The sequence below is a fragment of the Giraffa tippelskirchi genome, chromosome 4 (assembly GCF_054371585.1).
Source record: "Giraffa tippelskirchi isolate mGirTip1 chromosome 4, T2T-mGirTip1v1.2.pri, whole genome shotgun sequence".
Classification (NCBI taxonomy): Eukaryota; Metazoa; Chordata; class Mammalia; order Artiodactyla; family Giraffidae; genus Giraffa; species Giraffa tippelskirchi.
Genome location: NC_137278.1, coordinates 38,307,770 through 38,324,992, shown reverse-complemented (window position 1 = coordinate 38,324,992; position 17,223 = coordinate 38,307,770). Strand labels below are relative to the sequence as shown.

The 17,223-nt window shown below is 37.0% G+C and overlaps 1 protein-coding gene across 8 annotated transcripts in view; it reads left to right on the top strand.

Moving 5' to 3' along the window:
- APLF (aprataxin and PNKP like factor) overlaps positions 1-17,223 on the top strand; it is a 142,101-nt gene that overhangs the window by 67,132 nt on the left and 57,746 nt on the right. For 7 of the 8 annotated variants that reach the window (XR_014083510.1, XR_014083509.1, XR_014083511.1 and 4 more), the window contains one exon: positions 10,711-10,757. Coding sequence is in view for 5 of the 8 variants with exons in the window: in XM_081595691.1 (XP_081451817.1) it covers positions 10,711-10,757 (47 nt within the window). In the remaining 3 variants the exon portion in view is untranslated. Of the gene's footprint in view, positions 1-8,680; positions 9,189-10,710; positions 10,758-17,223 lie in introns of those variants that run through there. The other variant, XM_081595693.1, reaches the window with a different exon arrangement.

Sequence of the window (17,223 nt, the reverse complement as noted above, 5' to 3'; positions counted from 1 at the left end):
CTTTTGTTTCTCCATATCAGGATCCAGTTAAGGTCCATCTATGACAAAAAGTGGCCATTTTTCTTAAGTTATTTAATCAATAGGTTTCTCTTTTCCTTGCAATGCATTTGTTGAAGAAAGCTGACTTTTGTTTTGAGGAGTATCCCTTAGTCTGGATTTAGCTGACTGCATTACCAGATTGTCATTCATTATATTCCCTTGCATTTCCTAATAATTGTTGGTTAGAGACTAGTTATGTGTTTGTTACAGATCTCTTCCTTCTACTGGTACTTGTCTCTGAGATACTACCTGGGTCAGAAATTTTACTCTGCATTTTTGAAAATTCATCTTCAGACCTTAAGCCTCTCAGAGCTCCCAGGAACTCAGCAAATATTTCCTGGGAAAAATCTGTCTTGTGTTTGAAATTCCCTGAGTTTCTAGACTGTTGTGGTGACAACCCCGTGAGACCATGATAAGCTCTACTAGTTTCTCTTTCCTCAAATAGTGTGCCTCCATTTGGTCCAAATCTTATCCTTAGCCTGTGCTAAGAATTGTCAAAGCTCTCTTCGGAAGAGAAGCACGAGTTATTGTCAGTTCCCCTAAGAAGGACTTTTTCTCTTTGGAATTTTAGATAATATAAAATTCTCATTGTTCCCACAATTCTCTCATAAATAAATTTTTAACAATATATCAGAATTGTTTTTTCCCCTCCGAGTTGTTAAAACAAGAGTATTTGTCTGCCATGATGTCCTACACCCTTTTCAGAAGTAGAATGCAGTATGCCTATTCTTTAGGAGAATAAAAACAAAATGCAAAGCCTTGCTAAGAATAATGATGTAAAAAAATTGCAGCCTTTCTTTCATCACCCTTTATTTCATCAATCACTTTAAGTAGAAACAGAGTAGGGAGTAGTCAAGAGAAATTACTCAGAGGTCAGTGACTCACATGTAATAGCAAAAACTTTCATGTCTGTATCTAAATATATTTATATGTACAATACATTGTGCTTTTCTTCTTCAGCTGTTGAGCTGCTCAGGTGTTCTTGTTTATACTTGAAGATAAAATCTTAAGTTTTTTCCCCTCATTAATTTTAATTACAGTTTAGAGTGACTCTTGGAGAATGTTAGATGTTATCACTTACTCTGACTATTGTTTTACAGATAAGGGAATGGAGACTAAGAAAGGTTAAATTAGTTGCCTAAGATGCCAAAGCTAGTGAACTCAAAACCAAATCTCTTCTCTCCTCCATTTCAGCCTTTCTCTGTGGTGTGGCCTGATTCCACCATTGCTAGTCATGGCTTCTCAAGTATTGCTAGTCCTTGTCTTTTTAGCCAAGTGGCAAAATAATATTTTGGAGCTGAAAAAAAGAAAAAAACCAGATAAAGTACTTTGATTGAAGAAATTGTGAATTTTTCAAATCAACAAGATACTAGAAACCAGATTGTAGAAGCATGATATATATTTGTATACCCTTTCTTGTCACATTATAATTTTTAGTTAGGCAGAAAACAGGATCTAGTAGATTCATTTTGTATCATTGCCATAACTAAATTGACGTAATATTATGAACAGTTTATTCTTTAACAATCTTGATTTGCAAGAATAAACTATTGGTTTTTTTTTAGCCTCACACATTTCGTGCTGTTAAAAAATGATTTAAAGAAGACAATTTGGATGATACAAATTAACTTTATTTAACATTTCATGAAGTAGCCTCCATTTGGAGAAGTGCAAATAGGGCAGAAGACAGGAAGCTGTTAAAGGATGAAGAGTAAAGAGCAAGGTAGATAAAAAGAGAAAATATCTCTTTCGGCTGAGGCTACACAGTCAACCTTGTTTGGGGTGAGAAGTAACAAGAAAATAAGTATAGAGCCCAGAGTTGATTTGACCTGTGGGGACTGGCTGATTGGACACACTATGTCTCTGATTAGGTAGAGCATTTTCAGGGACCTGAAAGTTATCTTAACTTTCAATTTGCTGGCATGGCACCCTAGGCAGAAGCAGCTCCATCTTGGGTCTAGATGTTTATTTCAGCAGTGTGAGATATATTATAAGCTTATTGTCTCAGAATGAGAAAAATGTTCTAATTTAGCTTGCTTAAAGGAGTTTTATGTAAATGCATGTCAGATTTTTCATGTCGCCACAGAAGAAAAATATTGAAGCCTCACTGATCATAAAAGAAAGCACAAAATCAGCCAGAAATTATTATATTTAGAAAAGTAAATATATATCAGTATATGTGTTCTAAAAGTAAAGTTGTGATATGCCTGTACTCCGTGATGGTTGATACATTTGAAAGAGGTGAAATTTATGAGCTAAAAAATGTCTTTGCTTTTTATCTTTAAAAATTTGCCTTCACAAAACAGGATAAGAATTATTCTCAGGTTATTATCCTGATCATTCTCAGGTTAAAAACAAGCATTCTCTCAAGTGAAATATTAGGGGTTTTTTTAGGTTTTTAATTTGCTTCCCAGTCTTACCTTCTAATCCCTTGAATGAGTCTAAGTCAGTTTCTTATTGGTAAATCTAGGTGATCTCAAATGTTGTATTCTATACTGAATAATCTTAATCTTATACTGCATCAGCCACCTAAATTTATGTGGTATTGTTTTGTATTTGCAAGTATTGTCATCTACGGTCAAAGTTTTTATCACTATAGAGCAAATATGAAAACATAAAACTGTACATAGATGGATATACTTAATTTTCAGATATTTCATTCAATGAGTAAGACAGATATGGATCACATGTTAATAAATATATTATGTAGTAAAAAATAAAAATTCCCATATAATGTAGGAAGTTGATGTTGAAAAAACCATCCTTAATTATTAAATTTTATTTTTTCCTAAAACTATAGGCATTATTAACATTTTCTCTGATGTTATACTTTTAAAAATATAACAAAATTAAATCAGCTTGAAAATCGATAATTTGAAAGAACTAGTTCATGGTATCATTTTCAGTATCCTGCCCATTTAACTGTTTTTTTCCCCTTTGTGCTATACACTGCAATCTGTCAGAAGACTCGTTCAGTTTAATGCATTCAGTTTAATGCATTTGATTAGCTTAAGGTACTTGTCTAAATTAGACACTTATTGTCCAGGATAACCCAGTGATTGCTGTGCTTGCCACTGACTCACTTCCTCTTGTGCATAATAGGGTTTATGCAATGTATTACTCCTGTTTTTATTTGTTAAATTAAGCACTAAACTTAGAATGTATATACACTAAAATGAGCAGAATCCATCTTCAACCGGCTTAGTATCAACATGTAAAGTCAAACTCACATATATTGCCTTAGGTTTACAGAACCTTAGCAAGGCATGCATTATACGAATGAAAGTGTTGGTACCTTCATATTTCCAGAAGCCAAAGCTCCACTTTTTTTAAAAAATTGTAATACTTTCTAAGAGGGATGACATAAGGAAGTGTATCAGTCACCATATAAGTGCTCTCATTATAACGAATCTGCGACATGATCTGTATGCTGTGAGAGAACACAGTGTTTTTGCCACAAGCATAATTCATTTTAAAAAGCATATATTTGATGTTAAAATTACTATCTTTTGTTATTTGCTGAACCAGATTTATAACTATCATATAAGTGAAAGTGAAAGTCGCTCAGTCATGTCTGACTCTTTGTGACCCATGGACTATACAGTCCATAGAATTCTCCAGGCCCAGAATCCTGGAGTGGGTAGCTGTTCCCTTCTCCAGGGGATCTTCCCAACCGAGGGATTGAACCCAGGTCTCCTACATTGTAGGCAGATTCTTTCCCAGCTGAGCCACCAGGGAAGCCCAACTATCATACAAAATCTTTTGCTATTTTCTCTTTTATTTTCGAAGTTTTCCAAGTTATTGCAGTATTATCATTTGTTTGTTTGTTTTTGTAGTATTAATTATGTATGAAAATGTACACCTTAAATTACAAAATACTGATTTTTCAGTTCAGTTCAGTTTTCATCCCAATCCCAAAGAAAGGCAATGCCAAAGAATGCTCAAACTACTGCACAATTGCACTCATCTCACATGCTAGCAAAGTAATGCTTAAAATTCTCTAAGCTGGGCTTCAGCAATACATGAACCATGAACTTCTAGATGTTCAAGCTGGTTTTAGAAAAGGCAGAGGAACCAGGGATCAAATTGCCAACATCCACTGGATCATTGAAAAAGCAAGAGAGTTCCAGAAAAACCTCTATTTCTGCTTTATTGACTATGACAAAGCCTTTGACTGTGTGGATCACAATAAACTGGAATATTCTGAAAGAGATGGTAATACCACACCACCTGACCTGTCTCTTGAGAAACCTGTATGCAGGTCAGAAAGCAACAGTTAGAACTGGACATGGAACAACAGACTGGTTCCAAATAGGAAAAGGAGTACATCAAGGCTGTATATTGTCACCCTGCTTATTTAACTTATATGCAGAGTACATCATGAGAAACGCTGGGCTGGAAGAAGCACAAGCTGGAATCAAGATTGCCGGGAGAAATATCAATAACCTCAGATATGCAGATGACACCACCCTTATGGCAGAAAGTGAAGAAGAACTAAAAAGCCTCTTGATGAAAGTAAAAGAGGTGAGTGAAAAAGTTGGCTTAAAACTCAAAATTCAGAAAACTAAGATCATGGCATCTGGAAGGAAAGTTATGACCAACCTAGATAGCATATTAAAAAGCAGAGGCATTATTTTGCCAACAAAGGTCCATCTAGTCAAGGCTGTGGTTTTTCCAGTGGTCATGTATGGATGTGAGAGTTGGACTGTGAAGAAAGCTGAGTGCCGCAGAATTGATGCTTTTGAACTGTGGTGTTGGAGAAGACTCTTGAGAGTCCCTTGGACTGCAAGGAGATCCAACCAGTCCATCCTAAAGGATATCAGTCCTGGGTGTTCATTGGAAGGACTGATGTTGAAGCTGAAACTCCAATACTTTGGCCACCTCATGTGAAGAGTTGACTCACTGGAAAAGACCCTGATGCTGAGAAGGATTGAGGGCAGGAGGAGAAGGGGATGACAGAGGATGAGGTAGCTGGATGGCATCACTGACTCGATGAACATGAGTTTGGGTAAACTCCGGGAGTTGGTGAAGGACAGGGAGACCTGGTGTGCTGCGATTGATGGGGCTGCAAAGAGTCGGACACGACTGAGCAACTGAACTGAGCTGAACTTGGTTGTAAAATGGCTCAGACTTATCATATCCAACACAGAACTGTTGATTTTTGTCACGAAAACAACTCTTTCCCAAGTGTTTTCCACCTTTGTAAATGATTTCACCATTCTCATACCAAGGCCCCAAACCAAGACGCAACCTTGATTCTTCTCTTTTCTTCACATCACTCATCAGCAGTTCTTACCATTTCAGCCTTTAAAATACGTGAAGAACCTAACCACTTCTTAATTCCTCTGCCTCAGTCATCTTAGTCATAACTGCAGTCATCTCTGATCTGGTATACATACAATAGTAGCTTCTTAACTGACATCCTTGTTTCTTCTCTTGCATTTTAATAGTTCATTTTCCACACAGCAATCAGAGCAGTTCTCTAAAAATGTCATATCATGTTGATTTGTTATTCAAAATTGTCCAGTAGCCTCACACAAAACTCTTTACCATGTCTCCAGTTCTTCTCTGCCTTCATTTCCTACTCTTTTCCTTCGCCCTCATTCCTGTTGAGCTATACAAGCTCTTTGTATTTGTCCACATACCCTAGCTTGTTCCCGCCTCAGGACCTTAGCAAATTTGAAGACGTTTTCTATTTTCTCTTTCTCAATGTTTTTCCTTCAAATATGTATTTGTTATTCATATCATTCATAAGACCAGAAATGCTTTGTAAAATCTGTATTTTAAAATATAGTAGCTCATAAAAACCTGATGTAGTTATGAGTGTACATGTCTGTGCTTAAAAACCCAATGGTTAAAAAAAAATGTCAACAGGATTTTGAGGCCTGCTGAGTTACAAAAATGCTATTTGTGAAGAAGGTTGATGTAAATTTTTTATGAATGAACTCTAAGTATTTCCAATCACTATTAGGAAAAAGTCCTGAGTGAAATTTTGCTGCATTGTCCTTGAGAGTTATTTCAGATATTCATATGTTCCAAAGAGCTGTACAGTATTGCCACTTAACTTTAACCCAGGGTAATATGAAAAAGACTTTCTGCTGTATTATTAATAACTGATATTTTAAAATAGGATACACATGGGCAAATGTTATAAAATATTCTATAAATACGTGAAGTGTGATGTAGGAAATATTCAAGGGTAGTAATTGTATGTATTATTGAAGGAAAAATTCAGCTCTTTAATATTAGCTGGCAGTTACTTTTACTGGCCAACTTTTACATAGAGTTTTCGGACATTGTTGGCTATCTTAAAGTAAAATTGATTTGTTTCTGTAAAAATAGTTGACACCTGTAAATGCTTAATGGTCCACAAATGTTTATGCACATCACTTCATTTAATAGTTCGAACAACCCGCTGTGAGGTAGGCAGTATTTTCCATGCTTTACAGATCAGGAAATGGAGACTTGTTCACAGGACTTGCCCCAAATCACAAAACCAGTAAACAATGTAGTTTGAATTCAGACTCGGTTCTTCTGATCTCGAAACCTTGAGCTCCTTCTACAGCATAATGCTGCTGATTTAAACTTTAACAAGCCAGAGGAGAACAGGTCCAAGTCACTGTGGCATTTGTCTCTAAACCGTTTGTGAAGGACTCTGTGTTCCTGTTGACTGGAGTGAGTGATTGACTAGAGCTAAGTGTCCTGTGATGCTGAGCAATCAGTATCTCAGGAACCTGTTTGCAGTGGAGTCCTCTTAATGTGATTGTCAGATTTCCATTGTTTCCTGTGGAGGTAATATGAATTGTTAATGACAGGAAATTCTAACACATTTTAGTCCTAGATTTGTGTAAAAAGGTTCCATGAGTACTTTGATTATTAACTTTGTAGGTGTGAGCACAGAGCAATTTCAGCACATGAACATTCTTTTCAACATAATGAGAATAGGCTTGTATCCAACAGGAAAACTGCCTTTCAAAGGAAGTTCTTCTAAAAACATCAGGATCCATAGACTACGATTTACTTAAAAAAGAAAAAAACATAAGAAAACTCGTCAGTCTAGAAATGATTGGAACTGTTTTTTGTACCAGCCAATGAGAATTTTAAACTTTGGTTTGTATTGCAAATGATTCTTGCAAATTCAGTAATCATTTTGAAATAATAGTAAAGGTAGCAAAAATAGGTGTCTTTTTTTTCCTCTTAAATAGAAAATATTTCATCATTTTGGAGACTCATGTAAAAGCTCAATTAAAAAAACTCTTTGAAGGGAAAGAGTTGATTATATTGTAATAGGTAGGTAATTTATGAAAAGTATAGTTGAATGCCACCTCGTAAAAGGTACTCTTGTAGGAGCTGTAAAAGATATTTATAATGTAAGAAAAAGCCATGACCTCCAGCAGCTCATTTGAATGATGATGAGCTAATACATACACATGCACACGCACACACACACACTCACATTTGTGTTGAAAATTTAAATGACTGTATAAGAAATTATGTGGTGAGTACTAAATAGTAGATACAGACAATATATTCTGGAGATATTACCCAGTAATTATCAGAGTTGTTTTCCTGAGGAAGGTAATTAGGTAAGTAGTATAGAGTTAGAAGAATATTCTTGGCAAAACAGCTGTGAGCAAATGCCTATCAATGGCAAAAAATCAGAAGCTGTTTTCCCAAAGAAGAAATGAAGGACTGGGCTGCAAATAAAGGTACAGACCGAGATTATGAGGGACCTTGAAGGAGAGGATAATTTAAGGAATTTAACATTCAGAATACTTAATTTTTTTACATTTAAATTGCTATGTAAACAAAATGTCTAAAATTTGTTTTTATTTTGAATATGCTTTTGCCTGTGATGATACATTTTTGTTTCTGCTTTGGCTTATTTTCTTATTAAAATCTATCCTGTGAGTTATATCATCAAGAAAGAATAAAGTATATTTGAAAATATCCTAAAACAGGAAACTTTTGAACCTGTCCCAGAGGATATTTTTTCTTCATTTTCAATGAAATAACTAGCAGAATATTGATATTAATTCTTTTATTTTAAATTGGAAGTTTAATTTCTAAGTTAAATGTGAAAAAGCACCAGCACATCTAGTTTCTTCTGGTCTACATTTCAGTCTTACACCTGGCTTTTAATAAAAATAGTAGCAAATTCTCCTACAAAAGGATAGAAACTGTTAAGGAAACCTCAGAGAAACACACTTTTCCCCTCTAAGGCAGGTGAAAATCTGCATGTGGAGCTGAAAATCTTTTCCTTTTCTGAGCACAAAATTTCATAACACTTATTTCTGTTCTTCTTTTTTGGAATATAGCAGTGTAAACCTTTCCCCCTATTCATTTATTCTGAAAGGGCTTGCCTTTTCCTAAGTCAAATGTGAGGTTAGATTATGTAGATCAGATCGGTATGTGAGTGCAGCTGTGGATGTGTCCCAAGATAACCACCTTCTGTAACTTTAGGGTTGAACCATTACCCCTGTCCCCACCAGGCTTCATTTGGCCTTTTAAAAAGGATACTTTTCCTTTTAGTCTTTCTAGCCTTAGAACTGATGTCAGCAGTGTTTTAACTGGTATTTGGTGCACAAACTGTACTTACCTCCATTAACTCACTTGATTTCATTTCTGTGCTTGTTTTTAGATGCTTGAGAGTTTCTAAAGCAGCTTTTGAAGGAGACTCCAGTAGCAAACAATTAAGATCACATTGAACTTTTCAATAATCCTGCTCTGTTCAGGGGAAAGCAGGAAAAGAAAGGACTGCTTTCTATCTGAAGCAAACGTATTAAAGGAAGGAGAAAAAACCTTTAAATCGCAAATGACTATAGATAGATAATAATGAGGCATCTGTGTAGAATGTTAACACTTGAAGAATTTCAATGAGGCTATATGGAATTTCTGTGTACCAATCGACTACTTTCCAGTAGTTTGACTTTTTTTTTTTTTTAAATAGTTACCAGTGTTTTACCACAGTAATAATAACAAAAAGATTTTAACAATATTACCAAAAATAATCTCAGAGGATCAGCAATTTTTTCCAGATTATTGATGAAAACTACCTCTGGTATTAAATGTCTCTCATTTTTCTTTTCTACCTCTCCTGATATCCAACATTAATTGTACTTTAATAAAGATTGAATTAAACGAGTTAATGACCTGTGCCAGTGTGTTCAGTAAGGAGAGGTCTTCCCACAAAGCATCATGGCAGCTTTGTTCATTTGCAGCTCCCTTCATCACATTTAAGTTGTCCTGTTTATTTCTTTCAACCTTGAGGTTTCTTTTTCATTAAACGCTCAGATTTGGGTTAATTACCCCAAACACACAATCTTTTAGTGACTCTTTTCTCCACTTTTCAAAACTGTTGAGTTATGACCCTAATTAATTGTGTGGTTGCACTCTTGTACTGTGTTTACGCTCTGATACCTGACACAGAGCCTCGCATGTAATAAGTGCCCTGTGACTATTTCTTGGACCACTGATGAATGAACAAATGGCCAACATTAATTACTTAACGCATGCTGCTGCTGCTGCTAAGTCATGTCAGTTGTGTCTGACTCTGTGCGACCCCATAGATGGCAGCCCACCAGGCTCCTCCATCCCTGGGATTCTCCAGGCAAGAACACTGGAGTGGGTTGCCATTTCCTTCTCCAGTGCATGAAAGTGAAAAATGAAAGTGAAGTCACTCAGTCACGTCCAACTCTTAGCGACCCCATGGACTGCAGCCCATCAGGCTCCTCCATCCGTGGGATTTTCCAGGCAAGACTACTGGAGTGGGTCGCCAGTGCCTTCTCCGACTTACAACCTACTAAGCCCTTAAACTAAGAAATCCTCACAACAGCTTCATATGTCCATCTCAGCATATGTCTGTTGTCAGCACTCCCCAACTCTCCTTTGTTAGTCCCCTAAGAGAAAGGTAACCACCAAGTGGAGCATGATGAACCAGTTAATGCTTTCAAGTTTTGCTGCCTGGGCAATTTTGCATTATCTGGAGAATGTCTTTTATGTATACAGTGTACCCAAACATTTGTTTAATAGAATGATCGATTGTCAATATATATAATCAAAAGTAGATATTCAAACAGTGGTTTCTGTTTGACTTTGGGATATGTTGTTATACGTTTCTCAATGCATATTGATTTTCTTATTTTCTCATAACAGTTGATTGGGTATCGTTTGGAGAGACATGACTTGTATGCTTTTGTTTTTGGATTCCAGAAGAGCCTTAAAAGTATCCTTTTACATATTACACACACACACAACTTGATACTTTGTATTATGTATTTTATATACTAATCTACATCATATCTTTATGTGATATATGATATTGACATTTTAAAAATACAGTATATTGTATTTTATTTGTCTCATATTGCCTTGCTGTAGAATGTAAGTCAAGAGGGAAGAACTTTGTCTGGTTCACCACTCTGTCTTTGCATCTAACACTATACCTAGCATGGAGTAGGCACTCAGTAAATGTAATTAAAAAGCAGATGCTTTGTACAGCATGGTGACTGTTGTTAACAGCAACAACAAAGAAATGTTTTTCAATAAGAGGAGTATTGCTAATTTTATTTGTAGTTTAGTGAGTGCTCTAGTTTAAATAGTCTTATTCATTTTTAGTGATTGTCAAACCTGACCTTATATTTGCTTTCTTTTTTTTTTTTTTTTTTTTAGGAAGAATCCCCAGCACAAGATAGAATATAAACATAGTACATTTCCAGGTAAGTAATTTTACTTCAGGAAACTCAAAATGAAACCTTCAAATGGATTCTCTTGTTAAACCTAAAGACAATTGCCACTTATTTTAATGAGCTTTTTAAAATCTCTGCTTCTGTGAATTTGTTGAATTATTGATTTTAATGATTTTCTTAGATTTAAAAATGATAAATTTTTATATAGAAGATGTTTTCTGCAATCATTGTCTAACAGTGTACATATATTTTCCTTTGTATCTGTTACAGTTCTTTTGTTTGCAGGTGCCTTAAAACAAAGTCTCAAACTGGCCTGAATGATAAAGAGAGCATATTGACTTCTTTTACTGAAAAGTCTAGAAGTAGGGCTAGATTAGACAACATTTGTTGCTTCACCTCATTAATAATGTCAATAATGTCACCAATAACACACTTTCCTTCCATCATACTGTCCTTAGAGGAGTGATTTTTATCCCAAGACTGGCTGCTCTCCCCAGCAAGGAACTATATGCATCCTTATTCAGCTGGGATGATAAGCATCCATGTTTACACCTAAGGAGAGAGAGAAAACAACTTTGATTCTTGCTATTCCTAGGAAAAATCATGAAACTAACTTTTTAAAAAAAACTGGTTTAAATCACATTCTTACTCTTGAATGACTCACTGTGACGACTGATTAGTTTGTTCTGCCCTTGGAACCAAAGTAGAGTCTCTTTCTTCAAAACCACAGAGATCCTCGATAGAAACTATTGTTTTGGGGGAAGAGAAGTAGGGGACAAACACCAAAGAAACAACGATCGAATGACCATCAGTCCCGCTTACATCAGCCTGTTTGCCTTCTGTTTCCTTTGCTTCTGAACTCTAGTATCTTTTCCCTTTAATAAATTCTGGCTTCTTTGTATCATTAATATAACGCTTATAACACAGTGGCCAATTCAGCATCCAGTATTTCTGCCCACAGAGTAAGAGAATAAACTGTATATCCAGGCTATGCCCACATGCATTTGTGTATGTATAAACACAGCCAACTTGTAACCAAGTGATAAAGATAATTAATTTCACCACAAGGGAATTCTATTTACTGTTTCTTATTAAAACATAGTTTAGTGTTTTCATACTCCAGACACAAATATGATCACTTTATCTCAGTTAATATGGTATGGAGGTTATATGTTATACTTTCCTTACTGAGGCTGTATCTGAAGCTATAGCATTTATGGTTGTTAAGTTAACTTTCAAAAGTTTCAAAAGTTCAAAAATATTATTTTGAACAATAATGTAATAATATTTGATTAAAACTCTGTCTTATTGACAAATTTTAGCATTTTCCCATGAAAGCATTTGACAGATTTGTTTATCTTTGTAGAACTGGGGACCGTTTACCTGAAAACTGTCAGTATACATCATATGGCATTGTTAAAAAGTATCTTAATTTTCTTTGAAAAATCTCTTTGAATTATCATTGAGGTATCTTCTGAATGAACATGTTTTTAGAACATTTAACTTTTTTTTAAGAAAAATTTTTATTTCATTGGAAATACCTTTTAAAAAAAATAGGGTATTTTAACATAAAAGTTTAGCCTTATATATTTAATGTACTTTCAAGAGTTGTTATGTGTCAGTATAGTCAGGATATCTCTTCCTACTATAAAACGTGTAAATTAAACTCTCTGGGGTATTTAAAATTTTATGTTATAAGTCTCACTATATTTCTTAGAGATATCTGACATAAAATTCTAACATGTGTTTTTATTATTTCCCAAATCCTTAAAGTTTAACATTACCCATATCTTAATCTCATTTATGTAATGATTCATTTACTCACGCACGCATTTATTCATTTATTATATGACTTCCAAGTGAGCAGAACTACAGAGATACATGAAAACCAGCTCTGGATCCACATGCTTGTGGTGAGATGCTCTACAATCCTGGAGAAAAGGGATGGAGTACTTTTTGTTAGGATTAATCAGGGTAACTTAGTAAGGGAATTTTAAGTAAAGTTGGTCTTTAAGGTGGTAGGATTTCAGTTATCTTTGTTTCTTAGCTTTGGGTAGGTGGGTATAGGACATCCCAAACAAAGTGAGTAATAGATTGGTCAAGGACATTGAGGTAGAAAATAATAAGTTGTGTTTGGAATTAGAAGACGGGTCAGTTTAACTGACAGGAAGAGTCTCTGTAGTTACTGTGAATGAATGATATTCTTGTTGTTTAGTCACTAATTCATGTCTGACTCTTTGTGACCTAATGGACTGCAGCACATCAAGCTTCCCTGTCCTTTACTATCTCCCATAGTTTGCTCAAATTCATGTCCATTGAGTTGGTGATGCTCTCTTAAATATCTCATCCTCTGCCACCCTTTTCTCCTTTTGCCTTCAATCTTTCCCAGCATCAGGGTCTTTTCCAATGAGTTGGCTCTTCACATCATGTGGCCAAAGTGTTGGACTTCAGCTTCAGCATCAGTCCTTCCAGTGAATATTCAGGGTTGATTTCCTTTAGGACTGACTGGTTGGATCTCTTTGCAGTTCAAGGGACACTCAAGAGTCCTCCCTAGCACCACAGTTCTAAAGCACCCATTCTTCAGTGCTCAGCCATCTTTGTGGTCCAACTCTAACATCTGTACATGACTACTGGAAAAACCATAGCTTTGACTAGACGGACCTTTGTTAGCAAAGTGATGTCTCTGTTTTTGAATATGCCATCTAGGTTTGTCATAGCTTTTCTTCCAAAGAGCAAGTTTCTCTTAATTTCGTGGCTACAGTCACCGTCTGCAGTGATTTGGGACCCCAGGAAAAGAAAATCTGTCACTGTTTCAACTTTTTTCCCATCTGTTTACCATGAAGTGATGGCACTGGATGCCATGATCTTAGTATTCTGAATGCTGAGTTTTAAGTCAGCTTTTTCACTCTCCTCTTTTACCTTCATCAAGAGACTTTTTAGTTCCTCTTCACTTTCTGGCATTAGGGTAACATCATTTGCATATCTGAGAGTGCTGATATTTCTCCTGACCATCTTGATTCCTGCTTGTGCTTCATCCAGCCCTGCATTTCTTATGATGTACTCTGCATATAAGTTAAATAAGCAGGATGACAGTATACAGCCTTGTTATACTCCTTTCCCAATTTTGAACCAGTCTGTTGTTTCATGTCCAGTTCTAATCGTTGCTTCTTGACCTGCAAAAAGGTTTCTCAGGAGACAGGTAAGGTGGTCTGGTATTCCCATGTCTTTAAGACTTTTCCACAGTTTATTGTGATCCACAGAGTCAAAGGCTTTTGCATAGTCAATGAAGCAGAAGTAGATGTTTTTCTGGAAGTCTCTTGCTTTCTCTATGATCTGTCTATTGACTGTGAATGATACTAGAGGAATGCATTGAGGTCAGATTATAGAAGCTCTTGAAAGCTAGACCAAAGATGTGGGTGCAGTGACAAATAACTAATGATGAGCTGTCTGAATTAGAGTAGAGGAAGCCTTATGGAGATTAGTTAGGTAGGTGAATGAAGGACCAGAACTAGGCTTGCATGAGAATGGAAAAACAGGATTTGATACAAATGAGATTTTGAAGAACAGCTATGAGGAATTTCCAACTGATTGGCCTTGGTGTGGGGATGGGATGATCAAAGGAAATAGAAATGAATGAAAATTAAAGTACAAATTACCAGGAGCTTAGAGATGATAATAGAGATCAGGAGGAAAAACTAGGTAGTTTGTGGCTTTGGGTTTTTTTTAAGTTCAGTTCAGTTCATTCACTCATTCGTGTCTGACTCTTTGCGACCCCATGAATCGCAGCATGCCAGGCCTCCCTGTCCATCACCAACTCCTGTAGTCTACCCAAACCCGTGTCCATCGAGTTGGTGATGCCATCCATCCATCTCATCCTCTGTCGTCCCCTTCTCCTCCCGCCCCCAATCCTTCCCAGCATTAGGGTCTTTCCAGTGAGTCAACTCTTCACATGAGGTGGCCAAAGTATTGGAGTTTCACCTTCAACATCAGTCCTTCCAATGAACACCCAGGACTGATCTCCTTTAGAATGGACTGGTTGGATCTTCTTGCTGTCCAAGGGACTCTCAAGAGTCTTCTCCAACACCACAGTTCAAAAGCATCAATTCTTTGGCACTCAGCTTTCTTCACCGTCCAACTCTCACATCCATACATGACTACTGGAAAAACCATAGCCTTGACTAGATGGACCTTTGTTGGCCGAGTAATGTCTCTGCTTTTAAATATACTATCTAGGTTCGTCATAACTTTCCTTCCAAGGAGTAAGCGTCTTTTAATTTCATGGCTGCAGTCACCATCTGCAGTGATTTTGGAGCCCAAAAAAATAAAGTCAGCCACTGTTTCCACTGTTTCCCCATCTACTTGCCATGAAGTGATGGGACCAGATGCCATGATCTTAGTTTTCTGAATGTTGAGCTTTAACCCAACTTTTTCACTCTCCTCTTTCACTTTCATCAAGAGGCTCTTTAGTTCTTCTTCACTTTCTGCCATAAGGGTGGTGTCATCTGCATATCTGAGGTTATTGGTATTTCTCCCAGCAATCTTGATTCCAGCTTGTGTTTCTTCCAGCCCAGCGTTTCTCATGATGTACTCTGCATAGAAGTTAAATAAGCAGGGTGCCAATATACAGCCTTGATGGACTACTTTTCCTATTTGGAACCAGTCTGTTGTTCCATGTCCAGTTCTAACTGTTGCTTCCTGACCTGCACACAGGTTTCTCAAGAGACAGGTCAGATGGTCTGGTATTCCCATCTCTTCAAGATTTTCCACAGTTTATTGTGATCCACACAGTCAAAGGCTTGGTCCACTGGAGAGCTTGATCCACTGGAAGGGCTTGGTCACTGGAGAAGGGCATGGCAAACTACTTCAGTATTCTTGCCTTGAGAACCCCATGAACAGTATGAAAAGGCAAAAGGATAGGACAGTGAAAGAGGAACTCCCCAGGTCAGTAGGTGCCCAATATGCTACTGGAGATCAGTGGAGAAATAACTCCAGAAAGAATGATGGGATGGAGCCAAAGCAAAAACAATACCCAGCTGTGGAGGTGACTGGTGATAGAAGCAAAGTCCGATGCTGTAAAGAGCAATATTGCATAGGAACCTGGAATGTTAAGTCCATGAATCAAGGCAAATTGAAAGTGGTCAAACAGGAGGAGGCAAGAGTGAACGTCGACATTCTAGGAATCAGCGAACTAAGATGGACTGGAATGGGTGAATTTAACTCAGATGACCATTATATCTACTCCTGTGGGCAGGAATCCCTTAGAAGAAATGGAGTAGCCATCATGGTCAACAGAAGAGTCCGAAATGCAGTACTTGGATGCAATCTCAAAAATGACAGAATGATCTCTGTTCGTTTCCAAGGCAAAACATTCAATATCACAGTAGTCCTAGTCTATGCTCCAACTAGTAACGCTGAAGAAGCTGAACTTGAACGGTTCTATGAAGACCTACAAGACCTGTTAGAACTAACACCCAAAAAAGATGTCCTTTTCATTATAGGGGACTGGAATGCAAAAGTGGGAAGTCAGGAAACACCTGGCGTAACAGGCAAATTTGGCGTTGGAGTACAGAATGAAGCAGGGCAAAGGCTAATGGAGTTTTGCCAAGAGAACGCACTGGTCATAGCAAACACCCTCTTCCAACAACACAAGAGAAGACTCTACACGTGGACATCACCAAATGGTCAACACCGAAATCAGATTGATTATATTCTTTGCAGCCAAAGATGGAGAAGCTCTATATAGCCAGCAAAAACAAGACCAGGAGCGGACTGTGGCTCACATCATGAACTCCTTATTGCCAAATCCAGGCTTATATTGAAGTAGGGAAAACCACTAGACCATTCAGGTATGACCTAAATCAAATCCCTTATGATTATACAGTGGAAGTGAGAAATAGATTTAAGGGACTAGATCTGATAGACAGAGTGCCTGATGAACTATGGACAGAGGTTCGTGACATTGTACAGGAGACAGGGATCAAGACCAGCCCCATGGAAAAGAAATGCAGAAAAGCAAAATGGCTGCCTGAGGAGGTCTTACAAATAGCTGGGAAAAGAAGAGAAGCGAAAAGCAAAGGAGAAAAGGAAAGATATTCCCATCTGAATGCAGAATTCCGAAGAATAGCAAGCAGAGATAAGAAAGCCTTCCTCAGCAATCAATGCAAAGCAATAGAGGAAAAGAACAGAATGGGAAAGACTAGATATCTTTTCAAAAAAATTAGAGATACCAAGGGAACATTTCATGCAGACATGGGCTCAATAAAGGACAGAAATGTTATGGACCTAACAGAAGCAGAAGATATTAAGAAGAGGTGGCAAGAATACACAGAAGAACTGTACAAAAAAGATCTTCACGACCCAGATAATCACGATGGTGTGGTCACTCACCTAGAGCCAGACATTCTGGAATGTGAAGTCAGGTGAGCCTTAGAAAGCATCACTATGAACAATGCTAGTGGAGGTGATGGAATTCCAGTTGTGCTATTTCAAATCCTGA